Source organism: Hirundo rustica, chromosome 9 (genome assembly GCF_015227805.2).
Source record: "Hirundo rustica isolate bHirRus1 chromosome 9, bHirRus1.pri.v3, whole genome shotgun sequence".
In the NCBI taxonomy this organism is placed as follows: domain Eukaryota; kingdom Metazoa; phylum Chordata; class Aves; order Passeriformes; family Hirundinidae; genus Hirundo; species Hirundo rustica.
This window is the reverse complement of record NC_053458.1, coordinates 19881430-19900523: the sequence shown is the minus strand read 5'-3', so window position 1 is coordinate 19900523 and position 19094 is coordinate 19881430. Positions and strand designations below refer to the sequence as shown.

General features: G+C 45.6%; 2 protein-coding genes across 3 annotated transcripts; both read right to left on the bottom strand.

Moving 5' to 3' along the window:
* Positions 1 to 206: 206 nt before the first annotated feature.
* On the bottom strand, positions 207 to 8811 carry LOC120756324 (pancreatic alpha-amylase). The gene is made up of 12 exons (XM_040072512.2): positions 8609 to 8811; positions 8281 to 8360; positions 5372 to 5587; positions 4625 to 4771; positions 4218 to 4415; positions 2118 to 2348; positions 1622 to 1755; positions 1414 to 1536; positions 1203 to 1302; positions 880 to 1001; positions 652 to 777; positions 207 to 411 (listed from the first exon to the last, which is right to left on the bottom strand). The coding sequence occupies exons 3-12, from the start codon at positions 5537 to 5539 to the stop codon at positions 222 to 224; spliced, it is 1539 nt and encodes a 512-aa protein (XP_039928446.1). The 5' UTR covers positions 5540 to 5587; positions 8281 to 8360; positions 8609 to 8811; the 3' UTR covers positions 207 to 221.
* Positions 8812 to 9501: 690 nt separating this feature from the next.
* Positions 9502 to 18010, bottom strand: LOC120756323 (pancreatic alpha-amylase-like). 2 transcript variants are annotated; one of them, XM_040072511.2, is made up of 11 exons: positions 17990 to 18010; positions 15427 to 15638; positions 13804 to 13950; positions 13326 to 13523; positions 12567 to 12797; positions 11569 to 11702; positions 11361 to 11483; positions 11150 to 11249; positions 10829 to 10950; positions 10601 to 10726; positions 9502 to 9994 (listed from the first exon to the last, which is right to left on the bottom strand). In XM_040072511.2, the coding sequence occupies exons 2-11, from the start codon at positions 15592 to 15594 to the stop codon at positions 9805 to 9807; spliced, it is 1539 nt and encodes a 512-aa protein (XP_039928445.1). In that variant the 5' UTR covers positions 15595 to 15638; positions 17990 to 18010; the 3' UTR covers positions 9502 to 9804. The 2 variants fall into 2 exon arrangements, with proteins under 2 accessions (XP_039928445.1, XP_039928444.1); XM_040072510.2 differs by lacking the exon at positions 17990 to 18010 and adding an exon at positions 17585 to 17983.
* Positions 18011 to 19094: the final 1084 nt, after the last annotated feature.

Below are 19094 nucleotides of genomic sequence, written 5' to 3'. Positions count from 1 at the left end.
CATGGGAACTGGAGTGCTGCATTGCCATAAAACTTACGAGTGCATTGCCACTAGTTATGAGGGGATAAAGTTTCATCTAATTCATTAAGGGAAAAAATTACTCTTCAATTTGAATGCCATTTATTATTCAATAGAGAGTCACTCATGCTCAAAAAACAGGGAATAACACATGGGGGAAACAATAATACACAGGCCAAACAGAGGAGGACATTTCTCCTGAATTATAATTTGGCATCAACATGAATTGCAATAAACGGATCTTCAGCATCGGTATTAATCTGGAAATTAGCCATTCCATCACGAGAAACAAACACCTGCTTTCCAGTACATTTGTTGTTCTCCTTTTGTCCAGAAATAACATCACAGTAGGTACCAGCAGGCAGTCCAGTTTGCACATAGACATTCATATTCCTATGAGAAAATAAACACAATTTATACAATGTTTTTAAAACAGACATTTCAAATTGTATAAGATTTCTGAACCTGATCTTAACTCCCTAATTTGAAGGGCATTGTAAAGCATGAGCTTTCTGATCCTACCCCTCCCACACTCCCATTTTAGCACTCTGGACCCAGCATGCACTCATGTTGGATTGCTGATGAGGGATGCTATTGTTCTCCCTAGGGACACTATTTCTGTCATGAACTTACCAGTCATCATTATTGAAGATGATGAAGCCTTTATTGCCACGGCCAAAAGCCACTTGATTGCTGCCATTGTCCCACCAGTTGGAGAAAGGCTCACCATCCACCACATTACGGAAGATAACCATGTTCCTGAAAACACAAGCACCGTCTCTCACTGCACCTGCAACAGCTCTAAAGCCACATGGAGCAAAAGCAACTGCTTTTACTGCTTCTTTCTCCCCACGGCCCTACTTGATTTGACGCCAGCGATGTTCACAAACCCAGTCGTTGCCACAGGTCGTGTCCTCGTTGATTGTAACAGGTTTTATGGAGCCATCTGCATTACTTGGGGGTCCAACCCAGTCATTGATGTCCTGTCATTGGAAAAAAGACAGCGTTATACCTTCTGACTGAAAATGCAGAGAGCTCCTCTGGAGAGCAAAGCTAGAGGGAGCATCAAAGTTTCACTGGCTACATCTAGCATGGGACAGGGAAATTACTTCACAAACTGAAACACACTGGACTGCTTCTCTGGCTCTGTTCTGACCCGTAATCCCCATGGATTTATAGCTCACCTTTCCATTTTCAAAATATCTTGGCCAGCGAAAACTTGACATCACACGTGTGAACCCATATGGGTGGGCAAGCATGAAACCTGATGCCATTTTATAGAGCCTGTTTGTTGGACAAACAAGGAATGAGACATGGAAGGACCAACCGGCCAGACAAGACATAGACAAACAAGCAAAAGCAAGAAACATCACCCAGACAAGAGCAATCCCTTACCTGGAATCCCAGAAGGTTAGAACAGAAGCTCCACCGGCTCCATGCCCTCTCTGGTTGTCGTGATTATCCACAAAGACCAGGGCTCTGTCGGAAGGCATAAAGCCCCAGCCTTCTCCCCAGTTCCTAAAGAAAAACACAGGCTTGAAGCTACCCTGTCAAATGGCACATCCAGTGAATCCTGGATAAATTTCAGCACCTTCATCCTTACTTTAAGTAGGCCATCTTTTCTCCGTCCCACTTGCGGATCACTGTCCCCAGTTTGGCACTGTATTTGAATTCTGTCACTCGGCCATTTCCAAAGTATTCACTGCCTTTGATGGGCTCTCCACCCAAGTCAATTACCTGGTATAAGAAAGAAAACCTATGTCCCTTCTTGTCTCACAAAAACCCACAATGCAATGTACACAACTCAACACGAGTTCTTGCTTTACATTGAGAAGTAAATCTTTATGTATTTGTGCTGTGTAGATCAACAAAAAGTCAGTATAAGACATGAGCGACGCACGTAAAAACACGACTGAACAAAAGAAAGGTAAAGTTGATTGACAATCTGTTGTGGAGGCATTTTCAAAAATCAAAACCACCTATGTCTGCAGGCCTGCTATAAGTAAATTTTGAGCTCCTTCTAGGGTAAATTGGATGAAGATGTATTGTTACAAAAGAGATACAAAAGGCAAAGATAAAGGAGAAAACGTGGCGATTACCTCCTGGTAAATGAAAGGTTTAGTTCCAGCAGGAAACCATTGAGTATTTAGATCTTTCAGCTTGTCCAGAAACGCTCTTATATCCCCAGGCCACATGTGCTTGGCAGCATCAAGTCGGAATCCTGCTACACCAATGTCAATGAGATAGTTCAGGTACTCTGCAATCTTTGAGCGCACGTAGTCCTTCTCCAGGGCCAAATCCAGAAGGCTGACCAAGCGACAGTCCCGGACCTGCGCAACAGAAGAGAAAAAAATAAAGATACCTGCGTATCAAAGGAGGGGTGGAGGTGAGATGGTGGTTAATAAGGTTCTATTGGATTGGGAAGAAGGAAGGGAGTGATATTTGGAGCAAAGGCTTTTGTTTTTGCAAGTCACTGTTGCACATTATAAAGCCCTACTGTCCTGGAGAGAGCCAAACACCTGTCTTCCAATGGGAAGTGGGGAATAAATTCTTATTTTACTTTGCTTGTGTGCATGGCTTTCTCTTTACCTATTAAACTGTCTTTATCTCAATCCATGAGTTTTCTCAGTTTTACTTTTCCAATTCTCTGCCCCATCCTACTGAAAGCAGGAGGCTGAGTGGTGTTTAGCTGCTGGCTTGGTTAAATCACAAGTCCTCTTTGGTGCCCAACATGGGACTCAAAGGGTTCATATTAACAGTGGATATATTAATGTGCTAGACTGAATTTATAGCTGTTATTGCTGTTTGGCTAATAACTGCCAGGCTCCTGTGCTTGCCATGGGGCTCAGTGGCCTCACTGCATTAGAGCCCAGGGCTCCTGCGGGGCTGCCTTGTGCTTTGATCAGCCTGTGCTGCGATCCCCTCGCCCTGGGACGTTCTGACCCCGGCACTGGCCTGGGCTGGCACCTGTGCTGCTGCTCCTGTGCTGCTGTTCTGCACACGCTGCAGCTCCAGCCTGGACTCGAGACACAGGGACTGTGACTGTGGCTGACTCCATGGGGGACAGGTACATCTGGAGGTGCTCCTGGCCATGGAAAAGTCCCCCCCAGAGCAGGTACATCTGGCAGTGCCTGTGGCCATGGCTGTGTCAGTGCCACAGCAGGTCGCACCTGAAGGTGTCGGGGCCCAAGGACAGGTCTGTGCTGCAGCAGGACCTTGAAGCCGCGGTGGCTGTTCACGAGGCCGTGCTGGAGCACCTGAAATCCGTGTGTGGCTGTGGATCAAGCCACAGCAGAGCAGGAACACCCTGCAGGGACTGCAGCCAGGGGCAAGGCCGTGCTGGGCGGGTTGGCTTTCTGAGGGGACAGTGGCTGTGGGCGAGGCCGTGCTGGAGCAGGTCTGCTCCTGAGGGCACTGAGGCCCATGGACAGGGCTGTGCTGGAACAGCTGCCCCTCAGAGCCACTGTGGGGTGGATAAATGCACGCAGCAGCAGGAGTCCCCCTGAAGGGCCTGTGGCTCACAGAAATGGCTGCACCTGGGGCAGGTACAACCCCCAGGGACTGCAGTCTCTGGGTAAGTCCGAGCCAGAGCAGGGGGAAGGGGAGGAGTTCACTATAACATTAAACATGATGGTCTAGTCCAAAGGAACTGGGAGAGGACACTGGAATGGAAATAGCTTTAACTTGTTGTAATCCGGGATTTGAGGTGTGTGTTGTAGGTATTACCACAGCAGGAGCCACCTGAACCAATGAAAGACAACCTTTACATGAAGCAGGGCAAGTGCAGAAACATTATGATGTATTGTTCCAAAGTGGCTGAAGGGAGAGCTTGAGAAAGAGCTGCTTCTAAGGATGAAAACCAGTAAGTTGTGTAGCCAGGGCACCACCTTGCACTGCTGTCAGTTTTCCAAGAGGTCTCCTTATCATGATCACATAAGTTTATAAGCTATAAAAATGAGCTTGCAGGCTGAGCTGAGTACACTGGGCTCAGTTCAGGAGCAAAGTTCTGCACATAGGTTCTTGATTCCTCAGTACTTAGAATATTTTTTGCCACACATACCTATGGTCACTACTTCATTCACTTGTCCAGTGACTAAGCACAGGTTTTGTGAGGCACTACACCATTTGATTTTGCTGTAGAGATAACAGAACATATAAAAAAAAAAAAAAAATTTGAAATTTTTGCCAGGGGAAGTTACCTGATATATATCACCATAATTTTCAATTTCTCCACTTCCAGAGTGACATTTGCCATCATTGAAATCCCAGCCAGAGTATGGTACAGCTGGAAAATCCCTGTTTCCAGCATGAAAATAGCTTCCACAGGTAGAATGTGTGCCTGAGCCACCTGCAGCCCCACACATATGGTTGACAACAGCATCCACATAGATATGAACCTGGAAAAGCAATATGTGCATTTCAGTATGTTTTGTAGCAAACATGAAGTCACAGCCAGGGCTTTACCACATCACTATTAAGTTGATTTTAAGCTGATTAAATCCCTTTCAGTTTCTTCTCAATTTACACCTCCTTTGAGGACAGCAGCACCTTCTCTCAGCTGATCCAGTACTTTTTGCTCTATCAGACACATTATCAAGGCACTTACTCCAACATTGTTGCATCTGGTCACCATGTCTCTGAATTCCTGTTCATTTCCTGATCGAGTGCAGAGCTTGTAGCTAATGGGCTGGTATCTTTCCCACCAGGGTCTGTTTGGGTTAGTAACAACAATATTTTCATTTGGAGGTGAAACCTGCAGATGAAATTAGGTACTTTGATGAGAAATCAAATGGTTTTATTTCAGCATTTTAAGGGCAAAATCTGCACTCAGGACTTCTGCCCTCAGAGGAAAGCTAGTACCCAACCCAATCTCTCCCACAGCAGAAGTTCAGGTCTGTTAGATGTCTGTCTTGTACACTGGCAAGAAAGACATTTTGGTTTGCTCCTGTGGGTTGCCCAGGTCCAGCAAGGGCCTGCTTTCAAGGACATGTGCATGGAAGGGCTGAAGCCACAGGAATTATTTTTACTTGTAGTAGTGACAGCCTTAGGAATGCCAAACCTCACTGCTTCCATACTTCCTCTGGAACAAGGTAAAGAGCTTTACCTTCTACTTAGCTTTCAGGGGAAGCCTTTCAGAAGAAAGCATGCCCCTTTGTAATGATTCTGCTAGAGATACACCATCATTCATTGGTCCTGCAGGGTTAGGGATATTTCTAAAAGCAGTTACTACTTCCAACCCTCCCTCCTCAGCAGCAAGGTTACTTGGAGATGACTGTGTCCAGCTCGGGCATTTTGACTTATTAATAAAATATTACAACGCCATTTTCCTACTACTCACAGGAAACAGACATACCTGAACTCCTCCAAATCCATTAGGAGCCAAGTAGCGTTCACACTCCAGAGCAATGTCCTGCCAGCGCCATTCAAAGAGATGCACAATGGAGGTTCTCTTAGGGAGAGTGTTGGGGTTGTACTGCCCCCAGCAAAGCCCTACAGCTGCGAGGAGGAGGAGGACCTGCATGGTGCCTTCAGTGGAAGGTTGTGATCTCTTCACTGGCTATTTATGTGCCTGCAAGAGGACAAAGTTCCTGTAGCAAGTGTCAAAATTCACATGGGTCAATGCTATCAGTTACTATTTAGATAGCTAGTTCAATATCATTCCTTTGGTTTGTTTTGTCTCCTGGATTACCCAACACCTGAAGATAAAATACCTTTTCACAATACGTCATCATAAAACAAGTGATCCATGAGCAGTGCACCCAAATCCAGAACTGCACTCTTTCCAATCATGCAAATAAAGATACTCTAGCAAACATATTCCAAAATGTAACACACAGACCCTCAAAGGGGTCTCTGGAAGGTAAAAGAAATGGGAGGTGATTGAAAGATGAATGGAAATCTAACAGCATTAGGAGAATGAATGAGTTTGCCAGCATTCAGGGGTGTCTTGCTCTCAGGATTAGACTGAGATCACACCAGGGTATGAACTGTCGTGATTTGACACTGGCCCAATGCCAGGCACCCATGAGAGTCGGTCCCTCACACTTCCCTGCTACAGCTGGACAGTGAAGAGGGAAAAAAAATTCAACAAAAGGCTCATGAGTGAGATAAGGACTGGGAGAAAACATTTCAAGGGCAAAAGAGGTTCAACTTAAGGTTGCAAAGTGAATTTTATTACTAGCAGAATCAGAGGAGGATAATGAGAAGTCAAATAAGCCCTTATAAAACACCTTTTCCCCCAGCCCCTCCCTCCTTCCCAAGGAGAGTGCAGGGATACAGGGCAGGGGGTTTGGTCAGTTCATCACTGACATTTTCTTCCACTGCTCAGGGAGAGGAGTCCTTCCCCTGTGAGGCCGTGGGGTCCCTCCCACAGGAGACAGTTCTCTATGAACTTCTCCAGCGTGGCTCCACTCTCACGAGCAGCAGCCCCACCACACCTGCTGCAGTCTGAGTCTCTCTCACGGGCACACAGCCCTCCCAAAACCACTGCAACGTGGGTCACTCTTTCCACGGGATACAATCCACAAAGGACAGGCTGCTCCAGCCTGGAGCAGGGCCCCTCTCTCCATCAGGTCTCCCACGGGATCACAGCCTCCAGGCATCACCTGCTCCAGCATGGGCACCTCCCCCATGGGCTGTGCATGGATCTCTGCATCACAGGGATCCATCCCCACGGGCTGTGCACGGATCTCTGCATCACAGGGATCCATCCCCACGGGCTGTGCACGGATCTCTGCATCACAGGGATCCATCCCCATGGGCTGTGCATGGATCTCTGCATCACAGGGATCCATCCCCACGGGCTGTGCATGGATCTCTGCATCACAGGGATCCATCCCCACGGGCTGTGCACGGATCTCTGCATCACAGGGATCCATCCCCATGGGCTGTGCACGGATCTCTGCATCACAGGGATCCATCCCCATGGGCTGTGCACGGATCTCTGCATCACAGGGATCCATCCCCACGGGCTGTGTGTGGATCTCTGCATCACAGGGATCCATCCCACGGGCTGTGGGTGGATCTCTGCATCACAGGGATCCATCCCCACGGGCTGTGCATGGATCTCTGCATCACAGGGATCCATCCCCACGGGCTGTGCGTGGATCTCTGCATCACAGGGATCCATCCCCACGGGCTGTCCATGGATCTCTGCATCCCTGTGGATCCCCATGGGTTGTGGGTGGATCTCTGCATCCCTGTGGATCCCCCCAGGCTGTGGGTGGATATCTGCATTCCCCACAGGCTGTGGGTGGGACCCCTGCATCCCCTGTGGATCCCCATGGGCTGCAAGGTCTCAGCTGCTTCACCATGGCCAGCAGAGGAATGTCAGCTCCAGGGCCTGCAGCACCTTCTCCTCCTCCTTCTGCACTGACCTTGGTGTCTCCATGTTGCTTCCCTCACATGTTCTCACTCCCTCCTCTTTTCGGACTAGAAGCAAAACCCCGTGACTTTGTTTTGATTTTCTTAAATATGTCAGCACAGAGGCTTTACCAACCTCTCTCATTGGCCCAGTTCTGGCCAGCAGCAGGTCCATCTTCAGAGCCATCAGGGATTGGCTCTGCTGGACATGGTGGAAGCTTCCAGCAGCTGCCCACAGGAGCCACCTCTGTGGCTCCCCTGCTACCAAAACCCTGGCAGTGCAAAACCAATACAACAGATTTATCACACGAGAGGTTGTGGGTGAATCCCATTGGCAACTAGGAACCTTCTCTTACCTAATGTTTCTCTGATGTCATTGTCCAGTCCCTGCTAAGAAATATTAGTAGTTTTCTTCACACTTCTCTTTGTGAAGAGCAGCTGATGGAAAGTGATCAACTACATTTGCCTCTCCAGCAGAAACTTTGCATAAGTTTCATCTCATTTTAAGTGATCAGTGATTTATCTGAGTCAAGGAACAAATCCCAAAATCAAATGTAAAGGATAGTGCAGGAGAGTTTTAGCTGCCTGAATTTGAAAGCTAGAGCTGTTATCAAAGTCCTTTCTTGCATTTCCTACAATTTCCTCCTTCAGAGAAAAGACCTTAGACTTTTCTTCATGAAATGATTTCAGGTCTTCATTTAGAACTGACTTCTAAGATCAATGTCACAGTGAAAATCCTCCATGAATAAACTTGAGCCATACTAACAATAAAACAATACTCCAAGAGAATACAAAGACTTGAAAATCATTGGCATTTGATGAATACCTGTGTGGAAAAATAAGTTTTAAAAAAGTATCACAGTTATTTCAGGAGAAAAGAAATATCAGTGCACTTCTTACCTGAACTGCTTTTGGTGTGTTCTTTCTGGAACTAGCCATGCCAGGGTGTCACATGCATCCTTCTCTTTCCCAGATTTAGTCTTCAAGGACAAAACATACAAGCAGGTCCCACTTTTCCACCTGTTCATTTTCATATCTAGGCCTTATTAAAGGCCTTTTTCCACTACTGCAGTGAAATAGTAAGTTACTGCAAATGACCTTGCCTACTCACTAACAGCAAGGAACCAGTCAGTGATTGCACTTTGTGATTACCAACACAGTGAAAACAGACTCCCTCATTCTTCAATGTTTCTAAAAGCAACCAAATGTGCCTGAGGTTAATTCTTACATCACTATTCCCTGTGGAGTCCCATTGAGGTGATGGAATGTCACTGCATGACTTCCAGTTTCCAGTAGCATGTATTTTCCAGTGAAAAATATGCTGCTGTCAGCCAAGAACAGGATGGACCTATCCTCAATAACCTGATGCAATGGATGGCAAAGGCACTGGCAAAGGCAGGCTCCGCAGGCTGTGACTGCTCAAGCAGGCTGCAAAAAAATGCTGACTTAAAAGTCAGCACAAAGGGCTCACAGGTGGCCTTTATTTCAGATAAACAACTGTGCCACCTGAGTGCATCAGCTGAGAGTGTTAGTTAAAAGGCTGGGAAGGCTCCTTGGTTTAGCCAGACCAGCATGGGGAGGAGTGTACACACAGCTCAGCATGAAGGATTATACAAAGTTAACAACAAATAAAAGTTTCCTGAAGGTAGCAATGGGCTTTAGCTGGTTTCAACCCACATAATCCTTTCCTATAACTGGGAGTGCCCACCATCCTAACGGTGAGTGCACTACAGGCATCAGCAAAGGAGTTCAAGTCAGTATTAGGGGAACAATGGAAGATGTGTGGTTTGATTTGTACAGGCACAAGCTGACTGTGAACCAGGTAACACAGAGGCCTGAATGATGCCACAGGCTGGAATAACTGATTGGCATGGACCAGGTTCTTCTGACCCTGGCCCTGTTTGGTTAGTCACAAAAAGTGATAAACTTGATGCCATTTTTCATTCACCAGATAGAGAGAATGTACATACCAACAGAATAAACATATTTTCAACTGATATAACTGGATATCAACTTGAATTGTGCCATGTCTCAGCACAAAGGGGTCTCCTCTTGGTTTCTGGATATCCTGTCAGTTCCCAGTTCTGCTTGCCCCTAGAGAGAACTACATTTCCACTTAAGTACACAGAGCAGCATGATCTTAAATTTAATAAGGCAATCCGCTCCTTCCATTTTTTATTAGTACCTTAACTGAATAAAGTGCACTTACAAACGCACACAGATGTAGAACACCACTCCCAGAGCTGCCCTGGCACCACCAGTTCCCATCTTTGTACAGCAGCTGCTCACTATTTCATTAGTATTACAGCTAACACACTTGGCTCTGTCTCAGTTCACACAGTGCTGAGAGCCAGGACATTCTGCACATCTGTCTGCTGGTCACAAAGATACAGAGAAGGAACAGCACACGCACAACATATCTGGTTACAATCTAGCATCAACATGAATGGCAATGAATGGGTCTTCATCTTCATTCCCAATCAGGAAATTAGCCATGCCATCAGCAGCAACATGAACTTCAACTGCTGTACAGAAGTCACCGTCCTTTTGCCCAGAAATGACATCACAGTAAGTCCCAGCAGGCAGACCGGTCTGTAGAGATACATTCAAGGGCCTTTGGAAAAGAATGAAGTGCAGTAAGCATTATGAGCACTCTAAAATGCTCTTCAAATCATATTGGAGACCTCAGATGTTAAGTAATTCTGGAGTTATCCTCTAGTACTTCTCTGGACACTGCCTAATCTATTCAATCACTACATGCTTCAAATTTCTCATCACAACCTACAGCTAATTATTACAGCCCTGACATACCTCTCTTATCATCTCATGCGCTCTCTTATGATCTCATTCTTGCATAAAAGATTCCAATAGAATTTTTTAAACAGTCACATTTGGAACATATTCCCAAGTTCACAAGTTTCCTCACTTCTAAAAATTCAGACTTTGCTGGATGACCAGGCCCAGTGACACAGCCAGCTTAATTAATGGGAAACTGAAAGACCAAAGTACAACACCTAAACTGTCAAGAGTGAAGAGTGTCTACGGTAGAGTGGGAAATCCAAAGTTTACATTGTCAAAAACTGAGCCATCCACTAGAAGCATCTATTCAAGCTAGCAACACCTTAAATGGTTTCACCCCTAACAAGATTTTTTAAATACATATTTAATATATAATTATTTATAATCATAATAAATTAAAATTTATTTCCCCCTTACTCACCAGTCATCATTATTGAAGATGATGAAGCCTTTATTGCCACGGCCAAAAGCCACTTGATTGCTGCCATTGTCCCACCAGTTGGAGAAAGGCTCACCATCCACCACATTACGGAAGATAACCATGTTCCTGAAAACACAAGCACCGTCTCTCACTGCACCTGCAACAGCTCTAAAGCCACATGGAGCAAAAGCAACTGCTTTTACTGCTTCTTTCTCCCCACGGCCCTACTTGATTTGACGCCAGCGATGTTCACAAACCCAGTCGTTGCCACAGGTCGTGTCCTCGTTGATTGTAACAGGTTTTATGGAGCCATCTGCATTACTTGGGGGTCCAACCCAGTCATTGATGTCCTGTCATTGGAAAAAAGACAGCGTTATACCTTCTGACTGAAAATGCAGAGCTCCTCTGGAGAGCAAAGCTAGAGGGAGCATCAAAGTTTCACTGGCTACATCTAGCATGGGACAGGGAAATCACTTCACAAACTGAAACACACTGGACTGCTTCTCTGGCCCTGTTCTGACCCGTAATCCCCATGGATTTATAGCTCACCTTTCCATTTTCAAAATATCTTGGCCAGCGAAAACTTGACATCACACGTGTGAACCCATATGGGTGGGCAAGCATGAAACCTGATGCCATTTTATAGAGCCTGTTTGTTGGACAAACAAGGAATGAGACATGGAAGGACCAACCGGCCAGACAAGACACAGACAAACAAGCAAAAGCAAGAAACATCACCCAGACAAGAGCAATCTCTTACCTGGAATCCCAGAAGGTTAGAACAGAAGCTCCACCGGCTCCATGCCCTCTCTGGTTGTCGTGATTATCCACAAAGACCAGGGCTCTGTCAGAAGGCATAAAGCCCCAGCCTTCTCCCCAGTTCCTAAAGAAAAACACAGGCTTGAAGCTACCCTGTCAAATGGCACATCCAGTGAATCCTGGATAAATTTCAGCACCTTCATCCTTACTTTAAGTAGGCCATCTTTTCTCCGTCCCACTTGCGGATCACTGTCCCCAGTTTGGCACTGTATTTGAATTCTGTCACTCGGCCATTTCCAAAGTATTCACTGCCTTTGATGGGCTCTCCACCCAAGTCAATTACCTGGTACAGGAAAGATAGAGCATTTCTTTCTACTCAAAAACCAAACAAATAAAAGACATTGCTCTAGACATTGCTTCAAGTCAGGGCACAGTACTTTAGCTAATTCTTTCACCTGGCTTTCTTGCAAAATTTTAGGTAAGGCTATTTCCTCCTTTTAACGCAGCCCAGCTGTGAACCCCTTTTCCATCTCTATTCTTTATCTTTGTACCCTGACTGATCACTTATCCATGATTAGGGCTTGGGCTGTACTTACTGTATATTTAGTATGATCACCAATGCCTCTGTGTCCAGCAGTTGGGCTGCATCCTTTCACTATGGAGCTAAAGAATGTTTCTATTTGTCTAGACTTTGCAGGCAAGATACTAGTTTAATAAAATGTGTGCAACAAGTTTAGCTTCTGCTGACTGTAACCAACACTTACCTGCTTGTTCCAATTTGTTATCAAAACGTAAAACACAAATTTGAAATCACAAATAATAGTTGTTATGCTATTAGAAAATAAAGTTTCAGACCAAAATCAACATTTATATCTTCTGTTGCAATTTATTATTCAGAATTTAAAATTCAGGAAATGAAGTCTCTTATTTAAACCAATAGAATTCTTACACTATCTTCAATGTAGTAAATTTCATCTCAATAAAATTTCCACCTTACCTAATTACAGAAGGTCCAAAACAAACGGGGCATTTTGCACAAAAATTACCGTTTACGGGCGGATGAGATATTTGTAGATTATGGCTGAGTATGATTTCTGTAGATCTGCCTGGGCTCAGCCCATGCAAAGCATTGCCATGTCTGACCGAGCCTGTACTGGGCCTGCAAGAAATATGTTTGTGAAGTAAAATTTAAAAAAATAAAGATTACCTCCTGGTAAACGAAAGGTTTAGTTCCTGCAGGAAACCATTGAGTATTTAGATCTTTCAGCTTGTCTAAAATCGCCTTGACATCCGCAGGCCACATGTGCTTGGCAGCATCGATGCGGAACCCTGCCACGCCGATGTCCAGGAGGCGGTTCAGGTACTCAGCAACCCTGGAGCGCACGGAGTCCTTCCCCAGGGCCAGGTCCAGCAGGCTGACCAGGCGGCAGTCCCGGACCTGGGAAAAATCCTGAAATCAAACACTTTTCACCTGATAAACTTAATGTACTGCTCTACACATGCTTTGAATGATCCTTTCCTATATTGTGATGCCAAATAAAACCTTCAGTAGCCTTTCTTCCCCACACATACCTTTCCTTTGCAAAGTCATCTACACAGAAGCTGCAGTAAGAAATTGCATTTACCCCTCTTTTCTGAAATTGAGACCAAGGAAAACTTCCAAATTACAATAAAAGGTAAATAACTTCTACTTTTTTAACACACTAAATAGATCTTATGAACCTTAGAGTATCTTTATTAATTACCTAAGCACATTTGTCTGAATCTGAAATTGAGGCATTTCGTCAAGCACAGCTATCCCTTTAAGAAGTGGCATTCCTGATAGCAACACTAACCTTTGTTATTAACTGGATGACTTTTCATGAGGCTTTTTTATTCCCTTTAAAAAAAAGTCTCACTGTACATGAGAGCAAAGAAATCACAGCACAGGAACAGATGTACATGAAAACTGTAGCTGTAGGTTTACCTGAGAAATATCATGATAATTCTCAATGTTTCCACTTCTAGATTTACATTTATGATCATTAAAGTCCCAGCCAGAATAGGGCACAGCTGGGAAATCTTCAGTCTTTGCATTGAAATAGCTTCCACACGTAGCATGGTCACCAGCCCCAGCATTAGCTCCACACATATGGTTGATTACTGCATCCACATAAATGTGCACCTAGAGAACAGTATGCACATAGCAATTTGAAAAAGCTACTTCCCACAGCACCACTCGTTAATGTTTCCTCTCCCATACCTCCTGTCCTATCCCCTGTTTCTGCTTGCTTGCTTCACCCAGTATTTTCCTCAATTTTTTTTATTAGCATACAGCAAGGGTGATAAAAACATGCAGCTCAACAGAGAGGCAGATAACATTGCATCCATTTTTTAAAATGGCAGAATCACTGTTTGGCTATATCCTTGCATTGCAAACACCAGAAAGCTTTAAAAGTACTCACTCCAACATTGTTGCATCTGGTCACCATGTCTCTAAATTCAGTTTCATTTCCAGATCTTGTGCACAGCTTGTAGCTGACAGGCTGGTATCTTTCCCACCATGGTTGCCGCGGGTCAGTAATGATAATGTTTTCATTTGGAGGTGAAATCTGTGAATTAAACAATGGCTCTTGGAAACAGGATACTGATAATGGTTAATTTGTTTGCCCAGTATTTTAAGAGAAAGAACATAACCCATTTAGATTCTCAGTGTCCTCTGCTTACACTATAGTAGGCTGGAAATAAAAGGACTTAGGCCTGGCCTTCAATAGATAGAAACATAGTATAAAAATTAGGTCCATAAACAGAGTATCCTAATTATCTTTGTGACTGCAAGCTTGAAAAAGCAGCATCTGAAATGGAAGAACTAGGTCAACAGAGGAAGGAACTGACTGCATAACAACTAATGCAACATCCTGCCTTTAGAATTGATCCAACTTACCATAATGTTTTGGCTGAATGCATTCTTGACCTAATTCTTGTATGTTTCCAGGTGAATTATACCTCTTCCTTTTACAGACTTTTCAGGATACATTTTAAGCAACAAGCTTTTGCTGCTACCTCCAAGCCTCTGAGCATATCAACCTGATCCAACCATTACTCAGAAAGATCCCTACAGCCTCTTAGCTCCCACGCCTTCCTGACCAGCTCAGCAAGTCATCTGAAAGAAACTTCCTGAGACCTTGCCACAGAATGGATTAAAAAGATAAACAAGCATAGGCCACAGTCTGAGAAATCAGTTTAAAATCCATTTGGTGTTTGTGCCTGGAAAGAAGGTCACAAGGAAAAGATGATTATTTGAAAATAATGGGAAAGCTCTCACTCAGGCCAGCTTGCAATCTTTTGGACTACAAGAAACAGGCAGACTTCACACCAAGTTTTCCTGAACAATCTGACAGGCAAACTGAAATACTTTAATAAGTGGCTGTCCTCCTGCTGCGCTACCCCACCCAAGTGCCAGTAGTTCCTGGTTTCACAGGAACATGTCTCTGTTCTTCAGAGAGAAGACTTCCACAGGGACACCTTCATCAGAACCTGTGCTTAGTTCACTTCCGCCTGCTCACGCCAGATTCCTGCCAAGAAGGGTCTCCAAGTGGCTTACAGTGACACTGCTTTACAGAAAGAAACTTGCCAGTTTGAGTGAACACAATTACCAGCCTTTTGTACTTAATTATTTAAAACCTTCAGCACTTTTTTGTTCTCTTTGGAAGTCCTTTGTTCAGTCATAGTTCCATTTTGCATTTATCTAGCTCATAAGAGCTTCCCCTGATTTAAGTAACATCAAGCAGATAAACACAGGTTACTCTTCACAGCAGTTTAAAAAAAAAAAAATTAGCCAGTGATGTGCAATTCTAATTCATCTAAGTGTAACAGCACAGACTGCAAAACATGCAATTTGGAGCAATGAAAGAAATTCACGCTTACTTGATAGCTGAAGAATATATTTGTCAGCATTTACTACCTCCATTACCGATTTCTGCTTTTCTTGTTCAGTACCTGTCCTTTGATGCATTGAACACTTTCTGTGAAAAACAAATTATCATCTATGTAGCAATTTTACTACTTACTGATAGGAACAGACATACCTGAACTCCTCCAAATCCATTAGGAGCCAAGTAGCGTTCACACTCCAGAGCAATGTCCTGCCAGCGCCATTCAAAGAGATGCACAATGGAGGTTCTCTTAGGGAGAGTGTTGGGGTTGTACTGCCCCCAGCAAAGCCCTACAATTAACAGCAGAAAATAGGCCCCCATCCAGTGCCCTGTGACCAGTCCTGCTCTTCTTACGGTCAATGTTCCTGCAAAAGGGTAAAGCACACATTACAAAATACACATTTAAAGACAAACACCCATCTCTGGCATCATATTTATTTGCTTGCCATTTTGTATGAGAACTGGATTTTATCTAAACTATATCAAATTCCCACACTAACAGTAACTTTGCTTTCATGCAGTTAAAATTCAGATGTTGCCTAATGCAGGCTGCCTCCAGAATGCAAAAGTTGTGGTTTTATTGGTAAAAAGCCAAAAACTACCCCAAAAGGGCAAAGGAATACTTACATAGACTGAAATGGACATTCTGTTTCTCATTTTAATGTACATTATTTTACATTCCTATTTATCCTTGAGCGGCATCTTTTTTTTTCAAAATGGTGTTGCTACAACTTGAACTTATTTGGACAAGACCCTGCAGAGGCAGCATATTCCTTACCATGATTTGCTATGAAACCCCAGATATTTTTGAGGTTTAACATATGCGAGTCTGCCATCCATGACATGCATGACATCTCTCATTCAAACAACAGCCCAAAACCTGGAAGATCTCTCAGATACGGAAATGATGAATTACAGTGACTCAAACCCAGAAACGCTAAATGTCTGATCTCTGCACACCTCTTTGATTTGTGTGGAGATATTCTCCTTTTAAGAACATGGGCAATGGCATGAGGTGCTATGAAGCTCCATAACCAAGAAATCTCCTTCTGAGTGCCCAAGTACAGAGTTCTGCAAAAGGAGCTTTCCAGAGGCTTGAAACCAGCTACGGTCCCTTCTGATGAGCTAGGCTAGGATCCACATTTCCCGACTCATATCCTATTTGTGTTTACTTAGGGACAAACAAAGACAACAATCGTTATGTTAAAGATGCCTCTCCTTTTCCTCACCTAGAAAGATACATGTAATAAACCAGAAATGAAACAACTATCATGGTTTTTGTTACTGAGAACCTTATTTCACACTCCCCAATTAGTATTTGATTTACAGAGTCTGAGATACAAAGAAGTCCTAAAAGAAGAACGTCTACAAACAAATGGCTGGATTAATACTTCCCTTAAATAGCAAAATACACAATCTTGTTACTTTCCTGTATCTATTCTTTACAAAAAGTTATCTCACAGGAACACACAGAGCAAAGAGAGATTCCCATCACAGGGGAAACAAAACACCTCAGTGAAGGTTTAAACATGAACACAAACGCCCTCAAGTTTGCTACATGAAGGTAAACAGTGCTTTTCCAGATTTAATACACATTTGGGAATGTACTGCTGAAAACTCCAACCTGCTGTGATAGTTACCCAGATATAAGTTTATATAAAAATTTATGTGACTTCTACAAAACTGCTCTCATTTCTGCTTCAAGGAAAGGATAATCCAGGTCTCTCACGTAGTGGAGCACTATTTGGAGCAAATTTAGGCACAAAATATACCGGTTTATAAGTGTAGAACCTGCCTTCCAGAGCCTACTGCTATCAGCTGCCACTGCTCTTCAAAAGCAGGCAGAGTTATTTAGCGTTAAGCATTTGGTATACGTAGCTTGCTTTTCTGCTTGTGAACACAATAACTTTAATACAATTATTTAATTGTAGATCTTCAGTAAAGTATACAGATTAAGTTTCAGTCACAAGCAGTTGTTCTCCATTTTCATGAAGGAGCGTGCTTCCATTTTTTTGAAGGAATGCTTTTTGGCCCTGATAGGAACATACATTACAAGAAAATGACCTAAGAAAATTCGATCTTCTCTGACGAGGGAAGCCATTTATCAGATTGGCAAGTTTTACTTACAGCCGTAAATACACAAAGCAGTAAATTACACAAAGTAGTAGGAATAATGTATCTTAACCCAACCAGCCCCAAAGCCTAGTGCTTAAAGACTCGATGTAGATTTTCATTTCTCTTAAACAGGCTTATGGCTGCCCCGCCTCCAATACAAGCAGTAATAAGAGAATGGGAATTTTGAAATCCTCACCGCGTTCTGAAGGCTCTAGCTTCAGAATGTTTTTGAAACTCGGAAAAACGGTAAGAGGCCAAGCGGAAGAGAGCAACACTGATTGTAACACAGAGAACTTGGGAGCGGAGTGTCTCTGCAGAGCTCTACTGCTGTCTTGGCCCGCACAGGAACTCGGGTCACCTTGTCCTCTGCTGGGTTACAGCCTGAGCTGTGACGCCCAGCCGCCATCTCCAACACCCCAGCAGCGGTCTGTAGATCTGCGGGGCGGCCGACGCTGAGCTGCTGCAGCTGCTCAAGGCTGTCACAGCGAAGCACAACAGTGGTGTGTCCCTTCTAGCGGCTCCCCACAGAACCCCCCTCAGCAGTCCCGTGTTTGGCGCAAGCAATGCGCTCCCTCACAGCCCCCGGCAGCGCGGTACGTAGGTGCTGGGGCCGCCCCTTCCGCCCCGCCCCGGGACAAGGCGCACACGGCAAGCTCTCAACATACACAGCCCGCCCCGCCTCGGGACACTGCGCACAGGGCACGGCTCTCAACAGGCACCGCCCGCCCCGCCTCGGGACACTGCGCACAGGGCACGGCTCTCAACATGCACCGCCCGCCCCGCCCCGGGACAAGGCGCACAGGGCACGGCTCTCAACAGGCACCGCCCGCCCCGCCCCGGGACAAGGCGCACACGGCACGGCTCTCAACAGGCACCGCCCGCCCCGCCCCGGGACAAGGCGCACACGGCACGGCTCTCAACATGCACCGCCCGCCCCGGGACAAGGCGCACACGGCACGGCTCTCAACATGCACCGCCCGCCCCGCCCCGGGACAAGGCGCACACGGCACGGCTCTCAACAGGCACAGCCCGCCCCGCCCCGGGACAAGGCGCACACGGCACGGCTCTCAACATGCACCGCCCGCCCCGGAACAAGGCGCACACGGCACGGCTCTCAACATGCACCGCCCGCCCCGGGACAAGGCGCACCCGGCACGGCTCACAACAGGCACCGCCCGCCCCGCCCCGGGACAAGGCGCACAGGGCACGGCTCTCAACATGCACAGCCCGCCCCGCCCCGGGACACTGCGCACACGGCACGGCTCTCAACATGAACCGCCCGCCCCGCCCCGGGACAAGGCGCACAGGGCACGGCTCTCAACATGCACAGCCCGCCCCGCCCCGGGACAAGGCGCACAGGGCACGGCTCTCAACATGCACAGCCGGCCCCGCCCCGGGACAAGGCGCACACGGCACGGCTCTCAACATGCACCGCCCGCCCTGCTTTAGAGAGCGTTTCTGTCCTTGAGCACAGCACCACCTGGGGTTACCGCATCGCGCCGCTTTGAAAATTCACCTGGGGGCCGCTGCTCCTGTACGTGTAGCTCAACATGGGTGTTAGGACACACTACTGTAGAACCACAGAAGTGTTTAAAAAGCCCTCTAGGATTGAACGGACAATTACACAGTCCCCACGGGAATGTAGCAAGTAAGCTAAGAATAATTCCAGTAAAAGCATTTTAAAGCAATCTGCTAAGCCACTTCAT